Genomic DNA, 19,834 nt, shown 5'->3' with positions numbered 1-19,834 from the left:
GTTTTGTTTGTTTTGTTTTTTTAGAGCTTTCGCTTTTTATAAAGATTAACACAGGCTGTATAACCCTTCCACTTTCTGAGAAGAAATCGTAACACTTGTTTCAATTGTGACAAAATAATGTTTCCTGGTACACAATATATTTGCAGTACCTGATACTTCTAAGAAATGAATTTAAAATGGAATTGGGAATGAATTTAAGATCAAAATAAAATTGATCATCAACTTCACTAGACCTACGTTATTTTTTTTTTTACATTACATTACAAGTATATTTAGAAACTCAACTGTATCGTCAATTAATTATTTTTATCAATGAATTAGCAGCCTGGTATATGTATCAGATATTACTTGAATTCATCGATTGACATTGCTTAGTTTGTTTATAGTGCAACATTTTTTCTAACATTCTAGTAAATTTGACTTTTTAAAGAGAGACTACATCTGAAAATGTGTTTTCTTCATTATCACCTCTAATTATTTGCTGGATCATTTTATGCACGCTAATATACATGTAAGTCGTACTCGAAATACTCTAAACCGAAGGTTGCATTTCCTTCTAATTTCATTTCCAAAGCCATTGGGTACAAACTACCAAATTAAGAAAACAATATTATCTTCTTCTGGCCAAACTTTATTATTATTATTATTATTATTATTTTTTTTTACAGTTTTCTGGTTCGTTTTGGAAATAAATTAGAACTATTTTAACAAGGCCTTGGACTTTCAATGGGACGTTACTATCAATGTTTTCGTCAAAATAAGTTAAAAATGACACTGGTTTCGAGTGAAATATACACCAATTGCGTAGTCTTAGCTCAAAAGCCAGACAAATCTTGTTGATTTCAAGAGCAATGGCTGAGTGGCCTACAATGAAATAGACAGGCCTGCGTCACATTGCTGTTTGGCACCAACTACCCATAGTCCAAGCTCTTGTTAAAATGGTTCTACATTGGCTTATAACAGGAGCAATGGTCTTTCCGTGGATCTTTGATGAGCTTATTGTGATTCACCTAAAAAAATACGTGGTTTATATTGATTTCTGCGATCTGGTTCTAGTAGGATTCGAAAGGAGGATATTGTACATTAATGGACCAATCTCATAGTAAAGGATAGGGAAGTAAGAAGCAAATATCGGCTAGCAAAATAAAATTCTGCTATAGCATGACTTTTGACTTTTATCCGCTTATTTTCTTACTCTGGCAAGTCTTAGAATAAATGTGCTTTTAATTAATCTCCGTGAATAAATCCATTCCAAAAATTGGTGCACACACAGAGAGAGAGAGAGAGAGAGAGAGAGAGAGAGAGAGAGAGAGAGAGAGAGAGAGATTTGGTTGAAAAATCAAACATGCTAAAATTCTTTTTTTAACCAATTTATTTAAAAAATAGAAAATATTAAGAAATTTCATATGTTTGTTAATAAACAACAAACGAAAATCATTGATTATCTGCGTATAAGAATTGAATATTGTTATCAAAAAGTTCGAACATATATATTCCCTACTCTATTGATAACTTCACTTGCGTAAACTGATATCACATTGTGCGTACCATCATAAGTAATTTTGATACTCCATTTGCGTATATTATACCTCAACAAAAACAACCCCCACAACGGATATAAAATGAGAAAAAAGTTCAGCTTGTAAAGTTAAAAGCCTCATACACATTTTACCCCTTGGTTATTTTCCCCAAACCTAAGAAATATTTACAATAAAATATGCAAGATATGTAGTATTAAAATGCAGTTCTGCATAAGTGGCTCCCCCGGGAAAAGTTTCCGGGGGTGCTCCTACATCCGGTTGAATTTGCCGACGGTCTGGTGACAGTTAGGACAGGAGTGGATGACGTCCTTGCATCCGTCAATGCAGAATGGGATCAAACAGCAACCAAGCCACAAGCTAAAAAAATCAAAAGTTTAAAAACACATTTGATTAAAGACATCTTTTCAAAAAATTGAACATATATTATCGACACAAATCAAAAGGACTGGATACAAGTTTTAAAACTTATGAGGGCCCGGTGCTCTCCTTTTTACCTAGTTAATATGTCTGGGTTAACCGTCGGACAATATTTCATAGCTCGGGTTCTAACACAATCAATGTTTCCCTTAAGAGGGTTCGTTGGCCATTTTTGTAGACTATTTTAATCTCTTACAGAGGAAGAGTTCTAGATAAAGATATAAAAAAAAATTGATCATTTAAAGCTAAATTATTTGGATTTATTCTTTACTAAAAGCTAGATTATGCCCAAAAATATAATATGTCAGAGTGTAAGGGAGTTCCGATGGTTAACCAAGCCTTCTTAACATCGGCCAACATTTGTAAAATAACAGGTTGTATTTCTCATGGTTAAAATAACGGCAAATGTAAGTAAAGTTATGATATCCCTCTAATTATAAAATGCAGTGTTTATCAACTTATACTAAGCAATACGGCTATATCCTTAATGGAACGAGTCGCAATTTACTATGCCGGAAATATTCAATGTAATGTTCTCCTTAGGTTACAAAATGAATATTGTTCATACACTCCTGCAAGACATATAATTATATGCGGGAAAGCTTTTTAGAGGATTAACGCAAAATAACATCATCGTCGTCACGTACAAAATTCCGTTTTGCAAGTATGAAATCCTTCATACAATCTTTTTTTATTTCATCACAAACATATAATTTACAGTTATATAATAATTGTTTGATCCGTTTATTTAAAAGATATCAAAAAATATTCTATCAGTTCATTTTACTCTATTTTTCCCCATGATATCTGGATTAACGGGGATTGCTTTGTATTTGTTTTGTTTCATTTGAAGCACTCTTCTTCCTTGTTAAAATTGCCTTTTCTCCGTTTATTTACCATTAATGACAAGTTATCTTCTAAACAAGCCTAAAAGTAAAAAAAGAAAAAAGAGAAATCCTCAACACAGATTATACCCGAAAAGGATCAGCACTCCACAGATTACCCAGGTCAGGGTACCCGTCTCGTAAGTTGTGGTGGTGGTGATGTTGGCGTGGCAGTAAGGACACTGCATGGGCACCGAGGTCTCCCGAAAGCAGTGCGCAACAACAGGCATTCCAGCGGTGATAACGGTCGTGCTGTGTTGCCCTGCAAACAACGTTAGAATGCGAAATTTAGATTAATGATGGAAGGGTCTAAAGTAAAAGATATAGTAAATAATAAGAAAAAGGTATCCGTAAATTTTAAACTTATCTATGTTTTTCCTACTCTGACTACCTAAACGAACTGTAAAATTTTTGTTTACTGAATATATGTACACGGAACCGTGACCTAAATTTGAATATATATAATGGCATACTGTGACATTTAAAACTTATTCGTTGCAGATGGTTTGTTTAAGGAGCCCTCTATAGAAATGCCCAGACAGTTTTAGACGATAACAACTCTTCGGGTGGTTTTAATCCGGCCATTTTTGTCACGGCGCAATACATTTTTTCAAATAAACCTGAATCGATCAAAACATAATTCAACTATCAAACTTTCTTTTGATCCCATTTTTGAATTATGAATATTTTCTATGGAAAAGTTTTGAGAAATCTTAACACGCTACTATTTTAAACCAGATTTTTATAAAATCGATTTTTTGACGTTGGCCGCAATCCAATTTTTTATGCGTAACTTTTAAAACACTTCAATTCCAAATAAAATTTAACAAAAATTATCTAAGAAGTGTATATGATACTTACCATATTGTGGGGGCGGTTGGCTGTACCCCGGGGGTGGGGGTGGTGGTGGGTTACCGGCGGGCTGTCCTTTGTAGTCCATCTTCGTCCCGATCAACAAGTTGTTTATATCAGAAGTATGGAAAAGCGTAGAGGCAATGTCGGGTACCGGCAAAACAGGATGCGATTTAATTCCCAATATTACGTGCGCTTTGAATTTAAATGTACATGATATGAATTATCTTTTATTGTGTAGACATAAATTTTGATAGATTGCTTTGTTTCTTGTTACTGGAAGATTGCACATGAAACTCTAGCAAGCAGAAAATACTGTACTTATATCATTTGATACACCCGATTGGTTCGGTTGTAGTTTCTTTTACATTTCTGATAGAAGATTATGACGCTGAATACAAAAACCGAATCTAGATGTCAGATTTTGTCCTCATAAGCATATACACACTATACAAACACTCATGTATATTCATACATAAACTGACAAGACTGACCAGTAAAACGAACTATCTGGGTATGAATATTAGTAAAAACACATTCGTTAACCTCTTTTTTTTTTAAATACTACTTTCAAATGCATTGTTTAGACAATTTATCCAACAACTCTAATTCAAATGGCTACAGTAGTTAAAGTTGGTACCGTCTCTTCTTCTTCTATTGAAACTTGACAACACGAACTCCACGGAATTACATAGGCTGACCAAGAACATCCAATTTTCAAATGCAGGGAATCTTATACTTATTATTTAGAAGGGTAAAACTCAATGCTGTGTGGTCCGATTTGTTCTTCGGAGCCACCATATCAAATAGATTTCATAAGTTGAAGAACGATCATAGTATGTCACAGGAGTTAAATGTGCCGCGGTAACTCATTTTTTTTAAATGTCTGTTCAAGGTTTCCATACTTTTGAAAGACCTAAATCTCATTGCGAAATACAGTTTTAATAGAAGTTCCGTTTAAGTGCATACTAGGGTATGTCGTATCTTATTTGGCCAATTAAACGTGAAAGTCAGAGACATTTAGTTTATTTTCTAATCTTAAATTACAGTCCAGCTGGGTTTCATATTTTGTTCTGGATGATTTTACGATTATTTTAGATATAACTTTGTTAATGCTAGGACATCGTCCTTTCAATCAGACAATCATATCTTACCTGCATCACTAAATAAATTATCTACATCCTAATATAATGAACTTGCATGAGAAAAGTAAGTAAAACTCTTTCAAGATTTGCTAAAGTTGAAGGTTATTCTTTACCCAGGTTCGAAAGAATAAATTTTTTGCTGTTTATGAATGTTGTGGATGACAAATAGCTGACTTTAAATCACTAATCTTAAATCTGACTTTAAATCACTAATCTTAAATGAACAAGGCTTGTGAAAACGATATCTGTTGGCGGATCTAAGAACGATATCTGCGAGTGGATCCAAGAATCTTTGACTAGAATCATATTCCATCCTGACACAGGTATGACGTTCTCATAATAACAATTATATACAGTATTCTTTACTTGATAATACCCTAATAAAAATTCGGGTGTATTATTTGGTCGATGGTTTATATCTATTTATCATGAGGAAAATATATAACTTCAGGTGCCTGTGCATCATGACTAGATTCTGATTTTGATGACCTTTTTCCAGCTTGTCAAAAATAATTTTAAAATAATAATCATCCTTGATTCTGATTTGATAACAAGTGGATACTATTATATAAATAGTGCCTGTTTGGGAGGGTAACAGTTGAAATTGACACCCCGAGAACACCATTGTCAACCGACGCGAAGCGGAGGTTGACGATGGTTTTCTCGGGGTGTCATTTTCAACTGTTATCCTCCCAAACAGGCACTATTTATTTTATTATACTGAATGTCTTAATATTAGAGAAAATTTCACTGCTTTTATATAAAAATGACGTGAATTCTACGGTGAACCGTACGCGCATAATTTACGCGCATGTAACATTTTGTTTTGTTATACTTTCATGTTAAATACTGAAATCTGATTGGTTAAGACGCAGTTCATAATCCGTTCAATTACCCTCAGCGTTAGCAACGTACTTAGCAACGGGTAACATTACAAATTGTTACATGCGCGAAAATTATGCGCGTACGGTTCGCTGTAGAATTCACGTTATTCCTATATAAAAGCAGTAAAATTTTCTTAAAAATTAAGACATTCAGTATAACAAAACAAATAGTGCTTGTTTGGGAGGATCACAGTTGAAATTGACACCCCGAGAAAACCATTGTCAACCTCCGCTTCGCGTCGGTTGACAATGGTTTTCTCGGGGTGTCAATTTCAACTGTGACCCTCCCAAACAGGCACTATTTATATAGTGTTACCCGTTCCCAAGTGTGTTGCTAACGCTGAGGGTAATAGAACGGATTATCAACTGCATCTAAACCAAACAGATTTCAGTATTTAACATGAAACTATAGTAATACAACATAGCTAATTAGTCTCCTTTATATTGCCGCGTACTTTATGCTTGCGCATATGCCCTTTGTACGTACATTTATAGAAATACCAATCTATGAAGAAATGCTGATTTCAGAAAAGAATTTTAAAGAGGACATATGTCACGCTATTCTTCACTTTAAACTTATTTAAATAAAATATGAAATCGTATGAAATCCTTTAATAATTAAATATATGACAAAACTATAAGTTTGAAATATCAGTACCTAAAAGCCTTGAGGCAATATTTAACAGTATAAAATCGATTGTTCTTTATCAAGCATGTTTTAAAATATACATGACTGTATATATTTATAGAAATAGCAGCAATTATCTATCTTCCATTTCACTGAACCGCTATAAACTTGAGCTTACAATACCGTTCACAGGTAAACATTGAGGCATCGACCCACATGTGGAGAAATCAATACGCTCGCAGGGAAAATTGATTTTATATTCGGGTAGACTGCGAAATAGCCGCGGTTTTGAAATTCTCTGTCAAGATTCCATATCTTCTCTGTCTCTAGTTTTCAAATCTTCAGCATTATGTCCGCACCTCCACCGTACCCTGGGGCCGAGAAACAAGGTAAGTGGGAATTTCATTTGTTTTTGATCTGTAAAAATGCATCTTTTTCCTTTTACCAATTATGAAATGGGCTCGCTTTTTTTTGGCGTATAAACACATCATCAGAAAATTTGTGATATTCTCGAGTGGACATTAGAAATGTTTACCGAGGACTTTCGCTCTTTGTCGTCTCTGGCCGAAGTGTATACCGTATCTCCCAAATAATTTACAATCGTATATACGTGTAGGTTAATTTTATAAATTTCTTGATGTCAAAATGAACAGCGAAGCTAACCAATGTACATTTCTCTAACTCGAGAAGAAAACGACAGATCAATATCAGCAGCAAAAAAAGCAACCGAGTGATGTCACAGAAAATCTGTGTCACACCTGTCAACACACGGATTACACGTGATAGACTCACTTACAGTTAATTTGTACATTTCACAATATAGCATGTTATTAATTTCAGGTATCAAATAACAATTTTAAATGATAAATATCTGTTTTTGAAAAAATGATCTAAATTATAAAGTGAAGGCTTAATTATTTCAAAATCCGTTTCATTAAAGCAAGCCAGAAATGCGTGGATTCGCCATTGTTTGACGTATAAAATTATGAAATGTTACCGAAGATTGCGAAATTTGATGTACTGTAGATAATATTGTTCTGGTTAAACAAATTAAAATCTATCCAATTTAAGTGAACGAAAAACTGGCATATTTACAGAAAGTCAGAATTCATACATATATTTGCACGTTCTATTGCCTTTGGTCTTCGCTATGAAATTGGGACAAGGTACTTCATTAACAAAGTGGGTATAAATTGTTAATCTATAGCATTTCCTGAGGATTGTGTTAAAATCGTGAAACTTTAAAACATTTCTTCCTCAGAAACAAAAAGTTCCTGAAATATGAGAAGTAAAATTGGGCAAACAGAACATCTCAATGTGTATTTCAATTTTAATTTACCAAGTTTATAATTATATATACTAATGAAATGAAGAGGTAACATTGTTCGTATAAATATGTTTCTTTCAAAGTATTTAAAATAAGGTGACTGCAACATTTACAATATCAATAATTCAATCAAGCAGCATTGATAATACATTTTCACATCTATAAATAGATTTAAGAAATGAAGTATGAGTGTAATGTACAGTATAGTCAGGCTTATTTATCTATTAATTAATTAATTTATTTATCTATCTATCAATTAATTGATTGATTGATTGATTATTTATTGATTTATTTATCTATCTAATCTATCAATTAATTTATTTATTTATTTATCTATTTATATATTTATTTATTTTTGAGAGCAGTATTTTCAACATCTTCAACTGTTTTTGTTGACAGAATGTTTAATGCAATCATATAGATATATGTACATGGAATTAACGTGAGGAGATTGAAGCATCACGTCTAAAATCAAAGTAATGGTGATACTGAATGTTTAACGTTTTTCGTTTAACGAGCTTCTTGGTTTCAAGACAGCACCTGCAAATAGGGTTAGTTGCACCTCGTTAGATAACGCAACTGCAGAACGCCTAACGGTTAATATTTTTTTTATCTTTCCGTTCGTGTCCGTTTGCATGTCTTTCTTATTCTAATTCTGTTTTTCGGAAAAAAGTTAAATGAATTCCATTCTATCCAGAATTTTTTTTTTTTATGTATGTTCAAAACTTGGAACAGACACCGCTGGACAAAGATGCCCGCTTTATGTGCGTTTTTTTCGGAACTTACTTTGTTTTCTTGAACTTGGGCATGCAGTCTACCGGACCCAAAAATTTAAAAAAAAAATTTGGGCCGTGAGGGGTAAACCGGACTTGCCCTAATGAGACCGTCGCAAAGCCGTTGGTGTCTTTTTAAAAAAAACTGTTGTCAAATTCTAAAACTAACTAGTAATTATAGTTTGTTTCTCACGCAAATAGTCCCGTTTGATGATCATTGTTTTCAAGAAAAATAATGTTTTTGGTTATCCATACCATACATGCATTGTCGTCTATGCATTGAACTTGGAAATTCCCAGCAATGGCGGGGACGAATTTCACCCACGGGCACTATATAGATAACGATTTTTCGTCGGTTTTGGTACGTTTGACGTCCGCTAGTGTTACATGAACATGTATTTGTTGTGAAGTGACTTTGGCATCTTTACCTGTTATTAATACTTTTGATTTTTAATTTTAGGCCAAGGACCCCCACCCCCGCCCTCAGGTAAGTACAGTTTACTTTTTTGTGCTAAGTTGAGTGGCATCGATAAATTACTTATCATCGGAAAAGAAGTTACAAAATGTAAAAGAAGTAAATTGATACTTCAAACAGGTCTTTGAAAGCAACACTCAGACTTTTTTAAATTTAATCAAAGCACTAAAAGTACTGAAATTTCTACTGTATTTTAAATTCATTTTTCTTTTTGATAATAGGCTATGGTCCCCCACCCCCTGCTGCGGGTATGTACTTTTTTTTATTTGACATTAGTTATCTGGCTAAATGTTAGCATAAGTTTATATATTACATGTAATCACTAACGCTTACATATTGATGATTTTTACGCATAGTCTTTTAACACACAGCGCTTTGTCTAAATGCTAAAAATAACGATAAAAAAAAGAAGAAAAAAAAATCGAAATCAGCTGCGGTAATATTTAATGCACTTTATTCAAACAAATATCGGTAAACATGTGTCTTTTTCCCGCTTTAGAATATGATTTTTTCACTGTATGTATTTGAGATAGATACATGTACGTTTACTAATGTGCATTGTCCATTTTTAGCTTTTCTTTTTTAAAAGTTTTCAAATTTGAATTATTTTTCTTACACTGCATGTATCTAGAATAAACTATATGCGCTTTATGTATACTAATGGCAGTATATATATTCACCGATTCAAAGGAGCAAGATTTCAATATTTTCAGGTTATCAGCCTATGTATGGACAGCCAGCAGGTACTTGTGAACTAGATGTACATATTTGTAGATAATGGTACTTGTATGTAGATATTGTCCTATAGTAGTAACCAATAGCATGTTCATCCCAGTGCCTTGCTATTATTAAAATACTGAGATAAAAATCACCGATTCAGTGTGAGATTTGACAGCACCAGAAACTCATTTGAATATTGAATTGGCCAAATACGGAATAATTACCTGTTTAAGGAGGCTGGATGGTCAACAAATTAACCATCGGATCTGATCAAAATTTTAAAATATCATTTGTTTGGCTATATACTATCATTAAGTAAAGGGAAAAAACTATGTATGTAGCCTTTCAAATTTGGGTATTTTCTCATATTTCTATACAGAGCTCTCCAATTAAAGGAGACCAATATAGTCTAAAAAAATAGCCACGACCACCAAGCCTTCTTAATAAAAAAAATGCAACAATAATAACAGCTTTATACCCGCAATTACTGAACCCCTGTTGTGTACACGTGTGATGTTCTTTCGACACTTTCCACACTTTGAACTTTCACATCCTGAATTGCCTCTTTCAATTCCTACATAATGTTATATGACAATCATTTAAACGCTGTCCCAGTAGGATTTAGTATACATTAGGATTGACCACCTAATGCTAGCGTGAGAATGTAGCTGATTTTCCCGATGGTTGGACTATTGTTTTGATTACTTTTCTCAGAAGAGGCCGGGTAATTTATATACCGGTATACGAGTACACTTTAGTAGAAGAACATGTACACCGGAGCAAAAGATCACTCATTTATTTCTTAGAGTCTGAATATTTACCTAGTATACGAGTACACTTTAGTAGAAGAACATGTACACCGGAGCAAAAGATCCCTCATTTATTTCTTAGAGTCTGAATATTTACCTAGTATACGAGTACACTTTAGTAGAAGAACATGTACACCGGAGCAAAAGATCACTCATTTATTTCTTAGAGTCTGAATATTTACCTAGTATAATTGTTTTACACTGAGTATGTCAAAGTTTAAGTTTAAAGGGACATCGACACGATTTGACTTAAAATTTTCAATTTTTATTTTTCCATTTTCAATGTTTATAATGATAAATATAGAAGTTTATAATGCTATGTCAAAATTTGGAAGTCTAATATCAAGTTTTAAGCAAGATATAGAGTTCATAATTCTTTGTTTTGTAAACAAAGCTCGAATATTGTCATTTTATACATAAGTGTTGTATTGGTGTAAGTTTCAATCAAATGTAACTTTCTTTTGTTGATAATAGTATTTAATGAAGATACTGAATAAGTTTTAATTGTTTTTTACATGTCATTTTGTCTAAGAAATGGTAATTCTCTACATCCCATTTTTGTAAACAACTATAAGACTCGAGCTTTGTTTATATAACAATCAATTGTTACTCGCTTGTAACTTGACTTAAACATTCAATTTTTGGTCACTCATTTAAAATGCACCAGTAAACCATTTTATACATAAAAAAATAAAACTATTTTTTTTAAATCTCAAATCCTGTCTAAGTCCCTTTAATAGACCTGATGACGTAAGCCATCAAATCAACCCTGCACACCGTGTCAATATATTATTCATAACAGCGAGTACACTGTCTGATACATGAAGGCATTCGATTTTCTACAGGAATCGATCGGGATTTTTGTTAGCATTTTTTTCTCATTAATTTGAAAGTTAAATGTCTTCTTAGTTCAGGTTATATCCATTTAAACTTGTTTTCCTTAGGTTCACATGAATCAATATCCGATATGTAACATAAATGCATGATTGAATACGTAGAATTCTTGAATAAAATATTCACATTAAAAGTGTTTTATATTTTAGCATTTGGAGAAGTGGGGTTAATAGGTTTGTCCGTCACAGTGTTTTCATCTAGATGTTGTTAAAAATACAATATAACAATCTAATGGTATAGATAACTTTCAATTTTCATTTTAAATAGACCAAACTTAACTGCACATCTAAATTTAATCGGACAGCATTATGGTGGTAGTGTAGAAATACGAGACATGGGTACTTTGACCTCACCTCTCTAAACCCCCCCCCATCCCACCCCATCCCATGCACCACATCTCTCATTTTTTCTCTTTATCTCTCTCAACCCTCGCTCTCCCCCTTTCCCTATATATCTCTCTAACTTGAAAGATATTAGTTGTCCTCCTTGTGTAATTTGCTTTTTAAAGTCAAGCATATATATATATATAATTATGGTCTTATCTTGAATAAGGAATCCTAACTATTTTGTTTGAAATCAAATACTAGTAAGTTAGGTCAATCTGATGAATTTCAAAATACCTTACTTTTTATTTTTTTACAAGATCGAGCCAATAACATTAAAATGTAAGGTAATCAATTGGCAAAGAAACACTTTTAGATTATTTGACATCAAACAGTCCTTGGGTTTAGGAAGTTAAAACTTGCTGGGAACAGCCAATGCTGTTAAAAGACAATCTAATGTTTCATAAAATAGACTGTCGATTAACCTTTAGGCATCCACTGTCTTGAATTCTCGTTTAAAATTAAAGTTAACACCTTTTACTTGTTTATCATATCATCAGGCATATCTTGTAAAATATTTCGTATTTCCCCCCTAATTTCCCATCTGATTGATTTCTCTCGTATTACTCTTTCAAGCAATATATATAGAAAATTGTTAACTATGATCGCCAATCTTTGTCTGGTTTTAATACAAGTGTTTGCCATTTGACAATTAAGTAACAGTTTACCTCTCGTACTAGCTGGATATCAACCCGGATATCAGCCGATGACAGCTGGGCAGTCAAGCGTGACCGTTATCACCCAACCAGGAATCATGATTGCAGGACAGCAGTTTAGAGAACATCCGGTCCGCACCAAATGTCCGGCATGCCAAGCGGAAGTGATGACCTCCACCAGTTTTGAAACTGGCACTTTTGCTTGGGTAATTGCCCTTGTCTTGTGCCTGTTTGGGTAAGCTTAAAATTCTTCATATTATTTTAATATTTACACAATAAAATATTTAAGTCTTGTAAATGTATCAGTCCACTCGTTAAAGTAAAATTTCATAAAGGAAAATTCATTCGAAAAATAACTATTCGGAAAACAATAGACATTATTCTTCGCATCCAAATATCTCAAAATGAAAACTCTCCAAATGACGAATATGAGAAAGATTTGGTACAATTTTTGTGTAAACATAGAACAACAAACTTATTAATTTACGAGGTTTATAATTAAGTTATTTCAGTCACTTAAAAATATTTCCAAATAATCTGTAGTGAAAATTGCAAATAAAATCAATTTATACGTATTATACTTATCATTAACATACATTATGTAATTCATTACAAATCAGTAGTATTTTTTTCTCTGCTCATTAAGCAAAAAACAAATATATATATATATATATATATATATATATATATATATATATATATATATATATATATATATATATATATATATATATATATATTTGTTAATCAAATAGAATTGCCTAATCATTCCACTGCCTAGCGTTAAACACCACAAGACAATTAAAAAGTTGTTTTATAAATTGTCATTTATTAAAATTTAATAAGTAGAATATAGTCAATTCTCATCATTAGCAACATTTGAAAGATATAGATATTGATATCTACACTAACAATGTGTTTAGAAAACTGAAAAGAATATTGAATTGAAACTGTTCGATGGTTTATCGCGTTGATACGTCTGAGACACTGTTTTGCTCCAATCCTTTTTTGTGCTTTTAAAAAAATTGATCGTTGATTGATTTAAAAACTGCGTCAACGTTAACAATAGAAACCAACTTTAATAGTCTATCTTGAAATATTTTATTCATACACCATTTGTAGAAGCCCTGACATTGTATTAATGAGTCTGCTGCTGGATAAATTTTATTTGGACTTAGATTCCTTATACTGGATTTAAAAGTACCAATGCTTCTAGAAAAGACAAATATAAATTTTTCTCATTCCCAACTTCCTGTCTATTCTCAGTCGGAGCTTATGGCATAATTTTTTTTTCTTGTTGAAGCAGACGCAATTAGAATGCGTGCACAGCGCATCTGAGTTAATCAAACAACCACAGCCACAAACAAAACCGTGGTTAGCCATGATGATTTCATTTCATAAATTCTTGAGAGATCGAAGCATCTGAGTTTGTTTTGTTTTTCCTCTGCACAAACTCGTTCGGGTTTCCTTTTAGCAGTATATGTAAAAATTTGTTTTAGCTTTCCCAATCATCCCACACAAGTAACGACAATATAAACTATACACCTTAAGGACGTTGGATCCTGCAATTAAAAGTCTCTAAGTTTTTTTCTAAAGTATTTTTTAAATATCTACACACATATCTTAACCAAAATTCAAAACAAAATTTTGGGGTCTATATGCTCCTTTCGGTGCTACGGTGTATTTAATATGACCTTTCTGCACTGAAAAGGCAAATTGCACAGAAATCGTTTTTCCCTCTATAATTTTTTATCGAAATAAACCATGGTATCAAATACAAATTAACAATATTTAGAATTAATAAAATTAAAATTATCATAATGAAAAAGTATGCAATTTCTTCACCTTATTGATATTTTGACCTTTTTGCACTGAAAAAATACTATTTTTATTCATAAACAATTCAACATGCAATTAAATAATTTAAAAGTCTCAAACTTTTTCTCAAATTATGACAGACTTGTCAAAAGAAACTTAAATATTCCGAAAATAAAACCAAAAGTATGGGTCTATAATGTAAATTTTGAGATATGGCATGAAATAAGCTATTTTTGGGGGAAAATTGGAGTTGATTTTTTATTTACTTTTATGAAATATCACTTAAACATGCCAATATATGTCGATAGAAATATTGAAATATTGTTGAAATATGTTTTTTGAAACAATACGAAGATATCCCAATGCATAAACTATCTGAAAATTTGGTCTGCACGGAAAATAAGAAAGCAAAAATTACGGTACTCTAAATCAACTGAGTTATGAAAAATGTTCATTTTCTTCTTAAAAACCTTCCGCCACAAAATATAGTCCCTTACTACACTCTCTAAATATGGAATTTTTTCTTCACTATTTTATTCAATAGAGTTTATTTGGCAATGTAAAAAAGGAATTTACAAGTAGAATTCATATATGACACAGAATTGTCAGACTAGAGGTGACACAAAATGGCTACCCAAAATCACAGGATCGAACCTCTTTAATAAATGTGCAACGGATTATTGAATTTTTAGGTCACCTGAGTAAACTCAGGTGACCTATTGCTATCTGTTTTCGTCCGTCGTCGTGCGTCGTCCATCGTGCGTTAACAATTTTACATTTTTAACTTCTTCTTAAAAACTACAAGGCTGATTATGATGTCCATGAGGTCCTCTACCAAAATTGTGAAATTCATGACCCCTGTGTCAGGGGTCTAGGGTGGGGCCAATTTGGTAAAAACTAAATGCATGATTATGATGTCCATTAGGTCCTCCACCAAAATTGTGAAATTCATAGCCCCTGGGTCAGGGGTTCAGGCTCTAGGGTTGGGTCAATATGGCCATATAGTAAAAATGTATTAAATCTTAGAAAATCTTCTTTACTCCCATATATATTTATTAAAAACTAAATGCCTGGTTATAATGTCCATGAAGCCCTCTACCAAAATTGTGAAATATATGGCCCCTGGGTCAGGGGTTCAGGTTCTAGGGTGGGGCCAATATGGCTTTATAATAAAAATGTATTAAATCTTAAAAAATCTTTTTCTCTACTCCCACACATGTGGGCAGAAAACTAAATACATGGCTATGATGTCTACTAACTTCTCTACCTAAGTTGTGAAATTCATGGCCCCTGGGTCAGGGGTTCAGGGCATGGTGGGAGCAATATGGCAATATAGTGTTAATGCATATAATGTTTAAAAATCTTCTCTATTCTCGCACATCTGTATGAAAAACTCACTTATAATTATGTTTACCAAGGAAGTCCTCTGCTAAAATTTTAAATTTAATGTCCCCTGGAGTATGGGTTTTGACTCTAAGGCAGGGCCAAAATGGATGTATAGGTGTTACTGCATATAATGTTAAAAAATTATCTTCTTTACTCCCACACATCTAAAAGGAAAACTGAATTTATGATTTTGTAGACAAGATCTTTAAGTTTTTTGCCAAAATAATAGGTTTCACAGTTTTTGAAAGATTTCAGGCAGGGAGGTTGTCGTCATTACAAATTTATAATTTTTCTACTCCAGAATGAAACCTAATTAAATGCATATATGAGACTCATCGACAAGTTTGTCTATGGGTTATATGCTACTCAGGTGACCGTTAAGGCCTATTGGCCTCTTGTTATGATTCAGCTTTATTGCCAACAAATGTTTGACTAAAAAAATTAATAATAAAAAAAAGGAGCACTACTTTTTGCAACCTACTTTTCTGTCATTTTTATGAGCTGTACCTGTTCTTTCTGTGCAGGCTGTGGTTGGGCTGTTGTCTGATCCCATTCTGTGTGGACGGATGTAAGGACGTCGTCCACAGCTGTCCTAACTGCAGACACACCATCGGGAAGTTTAACCGGATGTAAGTCCAAACGGATATACCGGTTCCAACAACAAAACACCAACCAGGAAAAAAAGTGCCCGAGTTTTCATCTTTTTAATCTTGATTGATATTTTTGGATTAAATTGTGTTGATTTGATAAATTGGTGAATTTTTTGTGGAGATTTACGACAAGCAAAGATTAATTTGTGCCATTAATATCCGTTTTGAAGTAGAATATACTTTCTTGAATGATCCTTTGCCTTTAGCGTGACATAAGTATGCCTTTACATACAATGATTCAAGATTTTGTTATCATTAAACCTGGTCAATATTTTTTAATCTCTATAACGAATCATCTACAAGTATTTATGTTGTTACTTTATTACTGTTTTAAAATTACCTCGTCAAGTTACTTAATTATGTACATGTATTTTTGATTTTTCAACGTATATAAATATATTTTTGTAAACTGTTCTTATGCCCATTTCATTGTACATGTAATAGTAGCTACATGTATATGAATGTTCATATTTCTAAAACAGCAAACCTACCTTCATGTATAGATACCTGACTACACAAACTGTTACTGATGTTTTTTTTTAAATGTTTTATTGTTTTAATAAAGAACTTTATGTAGTTTATTCAATATTTTTTTTTGAATCCCCATAAAACCAAATCATTTAAAAGTCATATTGTTCTTTTGCCGACAGAAAATTGGGCCCAGTTTAAGATGTCATATCTTATCAACAATAGGCATGCGTATCGTCATCCTTCTTTAGCCGATTATTTCTGTTTTTACATATTTTACGGTACAGTCCTATAAAGTTTCATATTTCTGACTACCATCATCAAATTGCCTCAGATACAACAAATAATTGCATAAAACTGAAAAAATTAAAAGTTTCTGGCAAAATAACGGAATAAAAATTTCCTGAGATATATAATGTTTTAATTAACTACCAAGTTTTTTGAAATTCTAATCATTGTTTTCAGGAGTTGCACCAACAAAGGAGATGGGGGAATAAGATGGTGCAAATGCCCATTCGATTAAGTAGTGAAATACAATTTTGAATTTATTTTTTCCAATTAAATGTATAAAATATATTATAATACAAGTTTGCAGAAGCATATTTTCTAACTATATTCAGTATTTGATATATTTAACAAAAGATAAGAAAAAACATTTTGCCAGAAATTTTTGCGGTATCGAACCCATAACATAAAAACCTTTGATATATAAGGTTAGCTTATGTCAGGTACTCTAACCACTGAGCCTTTTCAGACACAACAAAGTAGGCTCTTTAAATATTATGTGTGACTTTGACCACGAATTTACGGACTTGTATTATTTTTTCAAAACGTTCAATTGTTGGGATACAAATGGTATTTTTAATGTATAGTGGGTCATCTCTCCACGATTTTGTTGATTGAAATGGGTTTGTTTTCCAATAGACCTTATTTAAACTATGATAAAAATATGGAGCACAGACACACTCTATAAAAGAAAATGTCTTGAAGTTCTCAAAAATGACAGTATTCGCAGGTTTTGATACGTATACGCCTGTTTGAGTCAACATATTCCAAGTATTAAAAATGTTTATGGGTTAAAAATCAATTATATGTAAAATGTGTATTGTTTTAAAGGATTTAAAAAAAAAAATCAGATTTATTGATATTCTAATTTTTCAGTAGCTTGTCCGACCGTATATGGGCATTTTACATGCCTTATCCACTCATCTTCTTTCAGTAGCTTTTTTTAATGTCCCAATCATCTTCTAGGTTCGATAGGGGCAATTTCACACAAATAAAGAAATCAGATTTGTTTTTGTGAATATGAACCTCTGCGCATCTTGCCTTTGAAAACTACCAAGTTTTTTGAAATTCTCAGTATTCTGGGGTTTTTTTTCCTCAGAAAAATTGCACTGACAAAAACATGTTGGGGTATGGAGGGTAATCGTGTTAAAAAATCCAGACATGTAAACATGTAAATCCTAATACTATTATGCAATCGTGATGGTGTGCAATTCTGAGTATCAATTCTGATCCTTAGAGCAATGGAAACTTTAAGTAATCCTTACATAAACACTCTAGAGTTGGCTCCGCGGGCCATCAATCTTATGTTCATAAAAATACACATTTGCTGCTTTAAAATGCTTTTCATCGATAGTCTCTGCATTTGTATCTCCGTTTTCTGAAATAGCACAGCTGACATGTTACAAATTGTTAAATGTAAAGTCTACAAGTTTGTCCAATTTGACATGACCATTTAGGGAAACAGTGACGTCACCGATAGAAATGGCTAGCTGCAGGAAAACGCATGCCGTAATCGCCAGAATAGGAACGGAATATACCAAAAATATTAGATATCATCATATGATCTCTGGATAAAAACCATTTTTTGGAAGTACGATTTTTCAAAAAATAAATTATGAGCTTGATGTACATTACTACTACATGAACATCAAGAAAATGTATAGAAAAGATGCAAGTGAAGAATTCGATCGGCATCAGATCTGTCAGAAATCCTCTTAGATCTGGAAACTTTTATTATCATGATTCTGTTTAAATACACAAATGCACACATATTTTATTATCTTAGATTACATAGTAGAAATTGTTAAGGTATGGAGCTCGGCTGAATAAAGTAAAATATACCGCTACCACAATGTTGGGACAAGACTCCCATCCCTACCACACCCAAAAATTAAAAATTACACTGGGTCGGCCGGCTGATTAATTAAATACATGTAACCGAGATATCATATTAGGTAAAAAATACTATTTATAAAGTCATTAATATTAGTTTTAAGATTTTCATTTACATGTAGATGAGACATGAGTAGCGGCACCCCCTCCCCCACCCTTTAAAAAGAATAATAAATAATAAATTCATCGAACGCACACGTTAACAGGTTTGAATATTTAAATATGATTACCCTCCATACTTAAGGCGGCTGGCTGGTCAAGAAATTATTAATCAGATCTTCATTAAATTTTTAGTTATGAAAAACTGTCATTAAGTCATGAAAAGTTCCAATATTTCAACTTTGAAATATTTTCCGATATCTTTAGAGAGATTTTTAATTCTCTTCCAAGAGATAAAATAGTCTAGAAGTGGCCACCACCATGGAGCCCTCTACATGGACCGACTTACCAAAACATTGCAATGGTTTGGTAAATACATCTATAGGTAGAAAATTATAATTACTTGTCAACGTTCAAAGATTTACTAATGTACATGTAATACTTGTTGTCTTAGCTTTTGTTTTGAGTATGGGAGTGTTCGAATGTGGTCACAACATCCGCTCACTTCGGAAAACACACAAAGTCTGGATTCACCATTTTAATACCTATGCAATATAAATAATCGTCTCCTGTTTGTGCCATTCATCAAGGTTTCATTTACATACCGACATACAAGTGTCACCAGAACCGTGTAGGGCACAGTGACCATTAGAATAACGAAAATATGCAGTTATCTTCCTTGGTTTGTAAAGGGATAAATAGTTTCTATTCAGTTTTGCACGTCTGTTTCATACTCAAAGCTGAGAGTGGATGTCCTGGTCAAAATAGCTTTTATCCATTGTCTGCAGTTTTGTAATGCACACTTTTGCATTTATTTTTACCCTCATCAAAGTATACGAAGTAAAGG

The 19,834-nt window shown here is 32.7% G+C and overlaps 2 protein-coding genes across 5 annotated transcripts; one reads left to right on the top strand and one right to left on the bottom strand.

Annotated features, from left to right (window-relative positions):
• Nucleotides 1-1,354: 1,354 nt before the first annotated feature.
• LOC105340324 (lipopolysaccharide-induced tumor necrosis factor-alpha factor homolog) lies at nt 1,355-3,868 on the bottom strand. Its single transcript, XM_034457542.2, has 3 exons — nt 3,704-3,868; nt 2,933-3,104; nt 1,355-1,898 (listed from the first exon to the last, which is right to left on the bottom strand). The coding sequence occupies exons 1-3, from the start codon at nt 3,780-3,782 to the stop codon at nt 1,790-1,792; spliced, it is 360 nt and encodes a 119-aa protein (XP_034313433.1). The 5' UTR covers nt 3,783-3,868; the 3' UTR covers nt 1,355-1,789.
• A 2,651-nt stretch (nt 3,869-6,519) lies between these two features.
• Nucleotides 6,520-16,823, top strand: LOC105340323 (LITAF domain-containing protein). Of its 4 annotated transcripts, XM_011446307.4 has the most exons (6): nt 6,522-6,740; nt 8,912-8,938; nt 9,148-9,174; nt 9,640-9,669; nt 12,413-12,623; nt 16,117-16,823. In XM_011446307.4, exons 1-6 carry the CDS (start codon nt 6,701-6,703, stop codon nt 16,223-16,225), a joined length of 444 nt encoding a protein of 147 aa, XP_011444609.1. In that variant the 5' UTR covers nt 6,522-6,700; the 3' UTR covers nt 16,226-16,823. The 4 variants fall into 4 exon arrangements, with proteins under 4 accessions (XP_034313429.1, XP_011444610.1, XP_034313430.1 ...); XM_034457538.2 differs by lacking the exon at nt 8,912-8,938 and having other exon boundaries at nt 6,520-6,740; XM_011446308.4 differs by lacking the exon at nt 9,640-9,669 and having other exon boundaries at nt 6,521-6,740.
• The last annotated feature ends 3,011 nt before the right edge of the window (nt 16,824-19,834 follow it).

This window comes from Magallana gigas, chromosome 7 (genome assembly GCF_963853765.1).
Source record: "Magallana gigas chromosome 7, xbMagGiga1.1, whole genome shotgun sequence".
Classification (NCBI taxonomy): Eukaryota; Metazoa; Mollusca; class Bivalvia; order Ostreida; family Ostreidae; genus Magallana; species Magallana gigas.
This window is presented reverse-complemented; position numbering and strand designations above follow the sequence as displayed.